The sequence below is a fragment of the Pantherophis guttatus genome, chromosome 1 (genome assembly GCF_059756535.1).
Source record: "Pantherophis guttatus breed Tessera chromosome 1, ASM5975653v1, whole genome shotgun sequence".
NCBI classification, from domain to species: domain Eukaryota; kingdom Metazoa; phylum Chordata; class Lepidosauria; order Squamata; family Colubridae; genus Pantherophis; species Pantherophis guttatus.
Window position 1 is genome coordinate 299,999,435 of NC_142063.1, and position 13,913 is coordinate 300,013,347.

At 35.6% G+C, this 13,913-nt stretch overlaps 1 protein-coding gene across 6 annotated transcripts in view; it reads right to left on the reverse strand.

The window, feature by feature from the left end:
- PPP2R5A (protein phosphatase 2 regulatory subunit B'alpha) overlaps positions 1-13,913 on the reverse strand; it is a 73,661-nt gene that overhangs the window by 43,330 nt on the left and 16,418 nt on the right. For all 6 annotated transcript variants that reach the window (XM_034427779.3, XM_034427780.3, XM_087883192.1 and 3 more), the window contains exons 2-5: positions 7,885-8,081; positions 3,038-3,139; positions 1,664-1,756; positions 207-337 (exon numbers count right to left, since the gene is read on the reverse strand). In XM_034427779.3, the coding sequence (XP_034283670.1) occupies positions 207-337; positions 1,664-1,756; positions 3,038-3,139; positions 7,885-8,081 (523 nt within the window). The remainder of the gene's footprint in view (positions 1-206; positions 338-1,663; positions 1,757-3,037; positions 3,140-7,884; positions 8,082-13,913) is intronic.

Sequence of the window (13,913 nt, forward strand, 5' to 3'; positions counted from 1 at the left end):
AACCTCAAGTACTGTAATTAAGCCAATTTGTCCTGTTAGAGGGTTGAAGGCAAGCTAATTATCCAAAGCCTTTCAGAAGTTTAACTCCAAATATGTTATTGGTAGATTAAGAACAAGTTGTAGGTTATTAATTCTGTACTTTTTAAAGTACAAATTAAATTTATGCAAAAGTTGGTAAGTAAGATTGTAAACAGTATATATTATACCTGAGAAAAATATTGTTGATTTGTTTCCTGATGAATGCTCTTAATCCAAGGAATTTGCCATAAATTCGATGAAGTACTGTTTTTAGAAAGTCACGCTCTCGTGGATCTTCACTGTCAAAAAGCTCCAACAGCTAATGATAATAATAAAGTATAGTTTATTACTTCAATAAGCACTAATTGATATACAGATTCAACCAAATTTGTTCCACACCTTCCCACATAAATCTAAGGTAAGTTCACAATAGCTTCAATAATACAATGCCAACAATAAAGATTTTGCAAATGTATGGCAGGGAGTTCATAGGATAAATCTTTCAAAAGTCAACATTGGCAAGCGCTTAGATAGAAATATAAACAGTCTTACTGATCATAGGCAAACAAATTCAATAACAAGGAAATGCTGAACTGAGACTAACCAAACCACAGCTACTGTGTGGTGGCACCGTAATTACAAATGCAATGTGTATTGCCTCACCTTAAAAATAAGGAAAAGAGCTAATATTATTTATGTAATATTGCATTTCCATACATTAATGTTTACATAGGATATGCAAATGCTGCTATACAGTTATCTTTGCCATAATTTTAAAAATCACTTCAATGTAATTCAGAGTAACAGTTCAAACTTACAAATCTTACAGATTACTGTTCTATTTCTCCCTCTAACAATATAAAAAAATGCTGGCTTGAACTCTGATTTGAGGGAAACTACTCATGGGGGCACTTTAGCTGACAATTTTCATCTGTGCTCCTTTTGAAACATCCCAAATTGTGCTGCACTGTTCAGAACTTTTTCTTCAACAGTAGTTAGAAGGGAAATATGTACACACTCTCCAACTGTGGGAGTGGGGTCATATGGGCAGGGGGTTGGACTAAAAAACCTCCAAGCTCCCTTCCAACCCTATGATTCTATATACCATATTATTTGAACTATATGACGCACCGGCGTATAGGACACACCAAGATTTCGAATAGGTAAGTAAGAAAAAACAGTTTTTGCCCTCCCCAGCCCCCAGGAGCACTCTGCAGGCCTCCCAAACCCTCCGTGCACCCCATTTTTTGGAAAAATGGGCCCATTTGGCTGGCTGGGCAAAAACACCATTTTTGCAAAAAACGGGAGAAAAACGAGCCCATTTTTCACAAAAATGGGACCAGCGGGGTGGGGCTTCAGGAGACCAAAAATGGCTGTATTCAGTGTATAAGACGCACCAACATTTCCACCCTCTTTTGGGGGGGGGTGTCTTATACTCCAAAAAATATGGTACTTTGCAACAGTATGGAAAGGAAGATACATAACTGCTTTGCAACTCAAAAGGAGTATCTTCAAAAAAATGTCATTTCTTCCTTTCTATTGTATATAAATATGATTGTCTAAAAATATTTCTGTGAAATAAAATGAATCTTCCATCAAAAAAAATAATCTAAGCTAAAACCATATATTTCAGATAAATGTTTACCTGGTGTACAAATTTCTGGTCAATATGTCGTTTTGCAATGCTAGGTTGGAAATCAGGACTTTCTAAAAACCTTAGTAAAAATTCATACACCAGCTATGAAAGAATAAAATAAATGTTGTAAAAAACATTTTGTTATGTAATACATTTCACATATATTAGTAAAGCCTGTTAGAAGATAACAGAAATCCATTTCAACAAAATTCAGCATGCCAATATTGCATATTAACTAGCATATTAACAGTTCAGGCTCTTAAGACCCCATATGCCTACTCCATTATTATAATATTTAAGGTGCAGGAACTTTAAACTCTCAAGTCTGGTGCAGAAAATAGTTAAGAAATCAGATGTGCTCTGAGGTTTCCATGATATTTTCTCCTACCTTATATGATCTTTTGCATTTTTATTCTCTCCCTATTCATGACATAGCCAATTATTCCCTTTTTAGTGCTTTTTTTATTATTATAAGTGCGCCAGGTTTAACAGTTTAACCAGTTACAGTATCTTTGAATAGAGTTCAAAGTAAAGTATCTTTGAACAGAGTTCATAAAGAGTTTTAAAAAGACTTTTTTTTAAAAAAGGGGTAGTTATATGCTTAATATTTGCAGTTGTTTTCAGACTATTAGGTTTCTTAAAGGCCTTCTTTAAAGCATGCTGGCTGGGGGGAGGGGGAGGGGACGAAATCTGGGGTTGAAGTCCATACGTCTTAAAGCAGTTGAGGTTGAGAAACAAAAGCAAAAGAAGGTTACAATTATCAACACCCAATATAAATCCCACAAACTTCCTGCCAACCTTCAAGGCAATTACACTTAAAAAGTCTAGAAGAGCCAATAAAAGATTTATTAAGCCTTATTAGGCAGAGGTGAGTTTGCCTCGTCTCACAGCTGCTACGCCAATCCTAAATTCAAGTTAAAAGTCAAAGAATTCAATCTAGTTAAGGCCAGAGGACATAATCAGTAGCATCTGAGGCAGGAACAAGGATTAAGGATAAAGAAGAACCAGGGTATAATTTGGTAGTAGTAAAACCAGTAACTTTACCGATAAGTGGGTCCTACATTTTAGAAGGTAGGACTGAATGAAATGGTAAAATGTAAATCAAAGATGAAAAATAACATTTCAGAATCCTGGAAGATAGAAATCAGGTGACCATATGGAATGGTTTGAAAACAGATTCATGAGCATATAAAAATGTATATATTGTATTTGCAGAACTGATTGTAGATGACAAAGGGTTAACTACAATCTGAGCTGGATTTCAGAAATCCTGATGACCACTAATATAGCAGCAAGACATAGAAAACATGACTTTGTTTGTCCGATATCTGTAATCCTAAAAAAGCTGGCATGAATATCAACAAACAAATTTGAAGAAGTTACCTGTATATGGGGCCAAGAAGCTTCTAATGTAGGCTCATCCTCTTCTGGATCAAAATCAGGATTTTCACTTGGAGGAAGTGTTCTAAAGATATTAGAGCTAATCTAGGAGAACATGATCACATTTTAAAAGCTATTTTCAATTTGATTTTATTTAATGCAATACATAAAGTACATTTATGACTGCATCCAAACACACATAACTAGAAAATACTTTTAAGACCACTGTTTCATCTAGTCCAATATATACAAATAACACAGTTGGACTTGACCTTGGAAATCTTCTAGCCCAACCCCTCTACTTGAGCCGGAGACTCTATTCCATTCTGGACAAATGGCTGTCCAATCCCTTCTTAAAAGCCTCCAGTCATGGCACACCCACAGCATCTGGAAGCAATCCATTCCACTGATTAACTATTCTCACTGTCAGGAAATTTCTCTTAGTTCTAGGTTGGATCTCTTTGATAATCTTCCATCTGGTATTTCTTGCCTTGCCCTCGGGTGCTTTGGAGAATAGGTCAAGCCCCTCTTCTCTGTGACAAGCCCTCAAATATTGGAAGACTACTATCATGTCACCCCTAATATTTCTCTTTGTTAGACTAGACATACCTAGTTGCTACAACCATTCATACAGTTTAGCCTCCAGTCACCTAATCATCTTTGTTCCTCTTCTCTGTATTCTCTAGAGTTTCGGTATCTTTTTTGTATTGTGCTAACCAGAACAGGATGCAATATTACAAGTGTGATCTCATCAATGCAATATAAAGTGGTACAAACACTTCATGTGATCTTGATACTATCCCTCTGTTGATACAGCCTAGGACCACATTGGTTTTTTTAAGCAATTGCAGCATTTAAGTGGTTATATGGTTTCTACTAATTGGCAACAGCCTCTCCCAACATTGCTATCTAATTGGCAGACTGTGAACTAAATTTCATATTTACACGTATGCTCTCTACAGTTCTAACCCTATTCTGAGCGTATCTAATAAAGCCAGAAGGCTTTGGGCAAGGCTTTATTCGAAGCAAAAGAGCATTAATCAATATCTTAGAATTGCCACAGTGAGGATGAAATGGATAATGAACATAAGGATGTAATCTCAGAGTCACTATCTCCATAACCTGATGCATCAAACTACCTTTTAAGAAAGAACATTTGAGATTGCAAGAGCAAATATCCATACTTCTGCAAAAGACAATAACATCAAGGAAAGGAGTATTCAGTAACCTAACTGTTAAAATGATATAAATGAAGTCCATTATAACAATAGGTAGAATGTGGAAATCCAAGAGACACTCTTGTTTGGTAAAACTCACTGGTATCAAGAGCAACACTGTGACGGAAAGTAATTATAGATACAATGTCTCACATTAGGTTAACAGTAATTATTGGAATTTTAATGACTGGATTTCACGGATATTACAGAATAATCCCCAGTTTCTCCTCATGAGAAAGTGATGCAAATTTGAATCTGGTGAGCAAACCTTAGTAGCAGTAATCTCCACAAAAAGACTTTTTACAAGAAACTTAAAACATTTCTTTTCTTCTGCTAATATTTTTTATTATTACTTGTAGGGATCTTTTAATTGAAGGACTAAAAAATTTTAACTACAGAGTATCTGTATTTAGAAGAAACCTAAATTCAGTTAGTTTGAAAACTGATTATAATTGTAGGAACTTTATCAAATACTGCTATGTCAAAACTTTATAATTATGTAGGGTGATTATAACTACTGTAAACATGAAACAATGAAACAAATTTGTTTTTATAATTAATTTTAGAAAATGTGATATTTTGCAGAGTAGTTCAGGTTTACTTGGTAACAGACATGCAAAGCAGCACTTAAACTATACAACAAAAATTTAGTTCTGTCATTTTTCTACTAAGAAATTTTTTATTTCTGAAAAGACTGATAACTATCACTGCTCTGTTACATTCCAAAATTACAAATGTCTCTCATGAGGTTCATGAGAAAATTGAAAATTTATTGCATATAATTCTATTATCTGATTGTCACAATGGCATTTGGCATAACTCTTCCAGGATAAAAGAAATACAAACAAAATCTCCCCAAACTAAGTAAAAGCAGTATGTAAACTGCTACCATTATAAATTATTGAATATCTGAAGAGTATTCCCAAGAATAGAATAGTTCTCCGTTTTCTTATTTTTTATTCTATATTACCTATTTTATTTTGTTTGTTCTGAGTTCAAGTACATCAGCTTGGAAGATCTACCTGTGCAAAAAAGAGGACTTTGTATTGGGACTCTGCTTACTTACATAGAGCATAGAATAACAGGATAGGAGTGGATCTTGGAAGTCTTCTAGTTCCTGCTCAACCATTCTAGCCAAATGGTTGTCCAATCTCTTCTTAAAAACTTCCAGTCATGGAGCACCCACTACTTCTGGAGGCAACCTGTTCCACTGATTAATTGTTGTCACTGACAGGATATTTCTCCTTAATACTAGGTTGGATCTTTCTTGTTAAGCTTCCATCTGGTTACTTCTTATCTTGCTCTCAAGGTGCTTGGGAGAATCCCTCCTCTCTGTGATAGTTCTTCAAATATTGGAAGACTGTTATCATATCACCCCTAGTTCTTCTCTTCATTAGACTAGATATTCCCAGTTCCCGCAACCATTCATCGTATAGTTTAGCCTTCAGGCCCCTAACTCCCTTTGCTGCTCTTCTCTGCACTTTTTCTAGAGTCTCAACATATTTTTTGTATTGTGACTGAAACTGGACATAGTATTCCAAGTGTGGTCTTACCAGTGTAGTATAAAGAAGTACTAACATAATATTGATATTGATACTATCCCTCTATTGATTCAGCCTAGGAGACAACCTTTTTGGCAGCTGTGGCACACTGCTGGCTCATAATTAAGTAGTTCTCCTCTAGGACTCCTAGATCGTTCTCACAGTTACTGCGGTTGAGCCAGGAATCACCTACTCTATATCTGTACATTTGGTTTTTCTTTCTTAAATGAAAGGCCTTACTTTTGTCACTACTGAATTGCATTTTTTGTTGGATAGGGCTCAGTGTTCAACTGTCAAGATTCTTCTGTATCTTGAGTCTATTGTTTAAAGTGTTGGCTATTCCCCCACTTGATATCATCTGCAAATTTAATGAGTTCCCCTTCAATCTCTTCAGCTATATCATTTATGAAGATGTTGAAGAATAATGGATCTAAAACAGAACCTTGAGATATCCCACTGCATGCTTCCTTCTATTTAAATGAAGTTCGATTAAGGACTACACTTCTTCCAAAATATTCCACCAACAGTTAATCCATTGAAGATTTAGAACTAGTAGAGGAATTATACATTACATGATTTGGATGAGGGGATAGATCAAATTTGCAGATGTCACCAAGCTGGCAGGAATAGATTATAGTCCCTTCCAACTCTGTTATTCTGTTACATATACAACTATACATGGATATGCAGTCCTTCAGTTCAGCTTTGCCTACTGAAAGCCAACTGTTTTCAAAGAATGTCAGCTGTACCTTTACAAACCAATTTAGCTAGTGTAGCAAAATATAACAAACAAGACTTTTAGAATCTAAAAGACATGGGCAGCTGACAGGAATTTTTTTCAAGTTAATAATATCCATTTCTAGATTCCTGCCAATCCTGGTTTAACTTCTGTGGGATGACTAAATAAGCAAAGTGCAATTCTGATTATTCTCTTTGATCATTTCATGACTTTGTCTTCCAAAATGGTCATTTACAGAACCAGTTTGGGGACAGAACTGGTTCTGGTTGTAGTAAGGTACCACAATGAGACAACAGTTTCTGAAGAAACAGTTCAGATCTCAAGTAGGAAAGGTACTTTAGATTCGGTATGGGTACAGTGTTCACTAGCTGTCAGTGGTTCCTTAAACAAGCAGCACTTCAGATCCAAATACTTTATACTCCTGAGAAGGAAATATTAGGAACTTTTAGTTAATCCCACAACGAGCTAACTAGCTAGCTTTACTTTTATTTGTTTAGTTCTATGCCACCAAACTCCCAGAAGGGAAAATTGAATTCTGGGATTTGGCAAGGTTCCATCTTGTCCTTGAAAAACTTTAATATCTACCAGTATAGGCAACATTTTGATGACCAGAAGCCACACTTAAATATTGTGAGGGAGGAGGAGTATTTTGATTTATTTTCTTTCTTGCCAAATTGAAGACTGATTAAGCCTAATCATGGAAAATAAAATGATGTATATTACAGATCAAGAGAGTTCCACAGATTTTCGTATTTCCAAATTATACAACAAGGCCCCTTGTTTCTTTAAATCACAGTAAGCCTTATTATCACATTCATTGTTTTCCTCCTGAATGTGATAATAAACTGTATCACTGATTTTTAGCCATCACACTACTGAAACTAAACTTTGATGGTGCAAAGATTTGGATGTCACAAGGTACTGAACAAGGAAGAACCAAGGTGATACCATGAGAAGCTAAGAACTAAAATGCAGTACAGCAGAACTGAGGGAAGGTATATTAAATATTCACTTTTATTTCAGTTTTTCTGAATGTATGCTTATGTTTCCCACTTAATATTATCAGAGTTTCCAATGGGTCCTACTGATATCTGAACTGAATCCAAGTGAAAAAATAACATCAGTATGAAACTTGTTTCATTTATATAATAAATAATTGAACAAGCTATTTTTAGCATAAAAAAATAATCACCCTTCAGACCAATTTTAATGTTAAAGATTAACTACAGGAGATTAACAGCAAAAGCAGTATCTAATTGCCACAAAAAGGCAATTCAGAAGACAGACAAGTCTTCAATAAATTTCATTTCTAAATCCTTTCAAAGGAGTTATACAGTAGTTCACATGACTTACCATTTTTACAATTTCTGAATATGCTGATTCAGTAATCACACCACGATTTGTAGAAACATATTCCACTAGTTCATTCAGTGTTGCTCTTTTAATTTCTTTACTCCTTAAGTCAGAGACAGAGTCCATGAAATCAAATAATACACAGCACTGCTGTAATTTCTGACAGAAGAGGGCTTGTTGTTCATTTGAAGTAGCATCTACCAAAGGAAAAAAGTCAATTGGAAGACCAAAGTTAAATTCAGTATTCATAATGCATTTTTAGTAGCTTTGTTCCTGTTGTTGAATAATTATATTCTGTATAGAGGGACTCCATAGATAAGATGGTTTCACTATATAGGTTGAATAATGGAATATGAGACCTGTTGTTGGACTATTAGTATTAGTTTAGATAAATTATGTATTTGAATAAAATGTCCTACTTGATCATAGTCATTATATCTCATCCTAACCTAGCATGTTTTGAGCACAAATTATATGAGATTCCAGTATCTGCTACCTTGAACTCCCTGAGGAAAGATATACTATGAATGTGATATTAAATAAACTACATATTTGGCCTATATACTAAATGTTATAGAACGGTGAGGCATACTAATTGACTGTAATAAGAGAATAATAAGAGTTGGAAGGGACCTTGGAAACCTTCTAGTCCAAGCAGGAAACCCTACATCATTTCTGACAAATGGTTGTCCAATCTCTTCTTAAAAACTTGCAGTGTTGGAGTACCCACAACTTCTGGAGGCAAGTAGTTCCACTGATTAATTGTTCTAACTATCAGGAAATTTGTCCTTAGTTCTAGCGTGGTTCTCTTATATAGTTTCCATCCATTGCTTCTGGCCCTGCATTCAAGTGCTTTGGAGAATAGCTTTTTTCTCCAGAAATTTATTTGTTTTATCAGTATGAGGAATAGCATTTTAAAGATTACGCTAGAATTTACTGTTTTCTTTTTTTCCCCCTTTTACAGAACAGAGAGATTGGAGAGGAAGGGACAAAAAGAGAGAAAGCAAGCACATAATGGGTAATATTCATTGTAAGGAATGTGTTAGTGCAGGCTTTTTGCCCAACACACTTTGGGCTGTGCATTCCGTTTGATGTGTATTCCCCATTATGTGCCTGCTTTTTCTCTTGCAATCCCTGCTTGCCTAATGAATGTAAATACAAACATTAATTCCCTTCTTGCTAATTATCTCAGGGCTTAGGTAAGCATTCAAAAGGGTGGGGGAGTAGGGGGAAAGGAAAGCTGCAGTAAAATCTTAAGCAGTCACATGATTTTCCACTTAGTATTATGCAATTGTTATAGCTAAACAAGAACTACCTACATGCTGAATTTTTTCAAGCAAAATTATTTAAAAAATTGTTAATTCCCAAAATTATGAGAATTTTATATGAAAACATGATTCATCTATTTAATCTGGAACGAGCTGCCCCTAGATGTGCGTATGATCCCCAACCTGCGCATCTTTTGCCGCGCCCTGAAGACCCTTTTGTTTCAACAAGCTGGGCTGGCCTAACGTGAATATGAATTTTAATGGATGTATGTTAGTTTTTAATTTGTGGGCCAAATTTTTGTATATTTGATTTTAATGGTTTTTAAATTTTGTAAATTTTATGTGTTTTAATATGGCTGTACACCGCCCTGAGTCCTTCGGGAGAAGGATGGTATAGAAGTCTAATAAAAGTTAAAGTTAAAAGTTAATCCAATTTAGACTATTTCCCAATGTAAAAGTAAAGTTTAGAAATAAAAGAATTTCAACTGATCAGCCTACCCTAATCATAGGATTAACTTTTTCACACCTTCAGTCCATCAGTTTTGCTATTCTTGGTTTCCTGACTTCCTCAGAAATTTAGCTCTTTCTTTTTCCTCCAATTACACAACTAGACACAAAATTTGAAATCTCACAGCCAGTACAAAATATAATCAGAATAACAGAGTTGGAAGGGACCTTGGAGGTCTTCTAGTCCAACCCCCTGCTTAGGCAGGAAACCCCACACCACTTCAGACAAGTGGCTATCCAACATCTTCTTAAAAATTTCCAGCATTGGAGCATTTACAACTTCTGGAGGCAAGTTGTTCCACTGATTAATTGTTCTAACTGTCAGGAAATTTCTCCTTAGTTCTAAGTTTAGTTTTTGGTTTGTTTTTTTATTAAATTTATATACCGCCCTACTCCCGAAGGACTCAGGGCGGTGAACAGGGACAAAATAAAATACATAGATACAAAAATTAGAAACATAATTAAAACCAGATTAAATAATTTAGCCCGAGACAATTAAAAATCCGAATAATTTAAAACAGATTAAAATTTCGATTTAAAAGAATTTTAAAACAGGGGAGAAAATTAGGCCAGGCCGGCTTGCTGGAATAGGAGGGTCTTAAGAGCACGGTGGAAAGTACGCAGATCCAGGATCCTCCGTATGTCTGGGGGGAGCTCGTTCCAGATAGTGGGTGCCCCCACAGAGAAGGCCCTCCCCCTGGGGGCCACCAGTCGACATTGTTTGGCCGACGGCACCCGGAGGAGCCCCTCTCTATGACAGCATACCGGCCGGTGGGAGGCTGCTTGTGGTAGTAGGCGGTCCCATAAATAACCAGGTCCTAAGCCATGAAGCGCTCTAAAGGTGGTGACCAAAACCTTGAAGCGCACCCGAAAGACCACCAAGTTGCTTCTTTCCTTGATTAATTTCCACCCAATGCTTCTTGTTCTACCCTCAGGTGCTTTGGAGAATAGCTTGAGTACCTCTTCTTTGTGGCAGCCCCTGAGATATTGGAATACTGCTATCATATCACCCCTAGTCCTTCTTTTCATTAAACTAGACATACCCAGTTCCTGCAACCGTTCTTCACATGTTTTAGCCTCCAGTCCACTAATCATCTTTGTTGCTCTTTTGTCTCCACATCTTTTTTACATCATGGCAACCAAAACTGGATGCAGTATTCCAAGTGTGGCCTTACCAAGGCATTATAAAATGGTATTAACAGTTCACGTGATCTTGAGTCTATCCCTCTGTTTATGCAGCCTAGAACTGTGTTGGCTTTTTTGGCAGCTGCTGTACACTGCTGGCTCATATTTAAATAGTTGTCTACTAGGACTCCAAGATCCCTCTCACAGTTACTACTATTGAGCGAGGTACCACATATAACTTGTACCTGTGTATTTTTTGTTGCCTAAATGTAGAACCTTACTTTTTTCACCACTGAATTTCATTTTGTTAGATAGCGCCCAATGTTCAAGTCTGTCAAGATCCTTCTGTATTTTAAGCCTATCTTCTGGAGTATTGGCCATTCCTGCTAGCTTGGTGTCGTCTGCAAATTTGATGAGTTCCCCATCTATCCCCTCGTCCAAATCATTGATGAAGAAGTTGAAAAGTACCAGGCCTAAAACAGAGTCTTGGGGTACCCCACTGCATACTTCCCTCAATGTAGATGCAGTTCCATTGAGGACTGCATTGAGTGTGATTGGTCAGCCAGTTACGAATCCATCTGGTGGTGATGCTGTTTAATCCACATTTAATCATATAATCAGCAATATATTTCTCTGTCTCACCTTCACCTATTTCATGGGGTTCTCTAAAAGAATCTATCACATTACCAGAACTTGTATAAATTATTTCTCTGGGCAGTTAAATATGAGATTTATTTCAAAACACTAATAACTATTCATATTAGCAGAATAAGTTCAATCAAAAACTACATGAATCTGAATTTCGCCATCAGTCTTGGTTATACAAGTTAAATTTGGAAAAGGACTCTGACTGTGGGCTAAAATTAGCAAATAAATGACCTCAAATGATCGTTTGAAGTCAATTATAGCAATAGATTTAGAAATGAAGTGAAATTCTCCCCAAGCCACAAAATGGAGTAGAGAATCAGACTCAGCTTACAACTGGGTATAAAGGCTGGGGCTGCTGTGAGCTGAAATCCAACAATTGTGGAGGACTACAGATTTTGTATGCATATATGAGGCATTAAAACTTTGAAATGTACAATATCCATTTCCAATGCACACATAGCACACAATAAGATAAGCAAAATTTCTCCAAATATTTTGCCTATTTGAAATGAACACAGAGGTAATGTTCACTCAGCAATTTGCACTCTTGAAAATAGGCATGCAACTCTAAGGTATATAGGCATATACCATATGCATTGTTATGTACATTGCTGATACTGATGTTATATTTTGATTGTAAGCCATCTTAAGCCATTTGGATTCAATACCATATTCATTTTAAAATTAAATAATTGTAGATACTGAAAGAACTGCTTGTTCAAGCTTTATCAGGGTAGCAATGTGTATGCCAAGGCTATTGGAAAATGACCTTAAGTATCTTATCAAATGAAAGATGTGGCCACTGTGCTCGTTTTAGCATGAATTTCATTTTAAGAAGAGCTGAAAAAATGATATTGGGGAGGCTTCAACAAGAAAGGGTACCCTTTTGTACTCTCAGTTCCATTAATAGAGGAAAAGAAAGTGTAAATTAAAACTATTCATTACAATAGCCGATTTAATTTCTCACTTTTGTTGTGGGGATTCAAAATTAATTAACTCATGAAAGATTGTCTATAACAATCTGCAGGATTAGAGGGTTCAGTTACTACCTTAGACAATGACTACTCTCAAGCTCTATAATACTACATTTTAAGATAACAAACTAGAAATAATACCCTGTTTCCCCCAAAATAAGACTGATAATAAGCCCAATCGGGCTTTTGAGCGCATGACAGTAAGGCCAAGCGCTTACTTCAGAGTTCAAAAATATTTAAGACAGGGTCTTATTTTTGGGGAAACACGGTATAAAAATTGGGAAATCAGAATCATAGAATTGTACCAAAAGGAAATACAAATAGCTTTATTATGGACATTAACCAGCAGAAACCAAAAGGCAATAAGTACATGACATATTTATAATATATAAATATGTAAGGAAGTTTTATTGAACAAATAATATCACATGGACAATCTAAGAGATGACAATCCTTACACTGAAACAATGCATTTTATCCTGCATGACTAAAAACGTCACAGCTGATTTTTCAATACTGAAATTCAGTATCCTGAAGCAATAAACAACAACAAACTTTATAAATTTAGATGAATCTGAAACTGCCAGCCAGGACAAATATATTCAAAAATGTCTATGCTAAAAGAAAAGAACCCTATAGTGGAAAAAATGTTATTTTTAAAGTAAGGTTATTTCAGTGTAACCCTCAAGCTGCCAAACACATGACCTATTTTGAGCTGTGCATGTTTTGTAACCACACTGTGGTTTCCAGTACAAAAGCAAAATCTAACTGGCTCAGAATTTCTTGACATGAAGGTTATTAAAGACAGTCGCAAGCTTAGTCCCAGACCATGTTTGTGTTACATTCACATAAATAAATTCAAATGTACAAGAAAATGCTGACAAAAGAGCACAATACTATGGGTTATATTTACTTCATCTAGAAAGTATTAATGCCACAATGCATCTAAGAAGGCTTGCAGAATGCTGATAATTTTCATAGATTCTTATCCAAGTAACTAAAGCAGATTAGGCATAGCCTTAGGATCAATACAACAAAGGCAAAAGTGCTGGAAAAGACAGTAACTATTTTATGTCATGAGTATTTGTTTTTGCCCAATTAGCTAAATTATACATACCCGTGTTTTCCCCAAAATAAGACCCTGTCTTATATTTTTTTGAATCCTGAAATAAGCGCTTGGCCTTATTGCCATGTACTCAAAAGCCCGATTGGGCTTATTATCAGGGGATATCTTAGTTTGGGGAAAATAGGGTACTTTATGGGCGGATTTCTAAATAATTTGTGTGCTGTTTTACCCTTTTCACAGAAATTTGAACAATTTGTTTCATATTTCTGACGTTTTTTAAATTTTCATTCATTTTCAAAACTGAAGAAAAAGTTCTCAGTATTTTAATTTTTAAAACTCAAGTTCTAGAAGTACAAAAAACAATAGGTAAATTATGCTGTGGTGTGTCATAAGGGCATAATAAAGTCCTTAATGTGAAAAATCTTAATATGTGTCCTATTC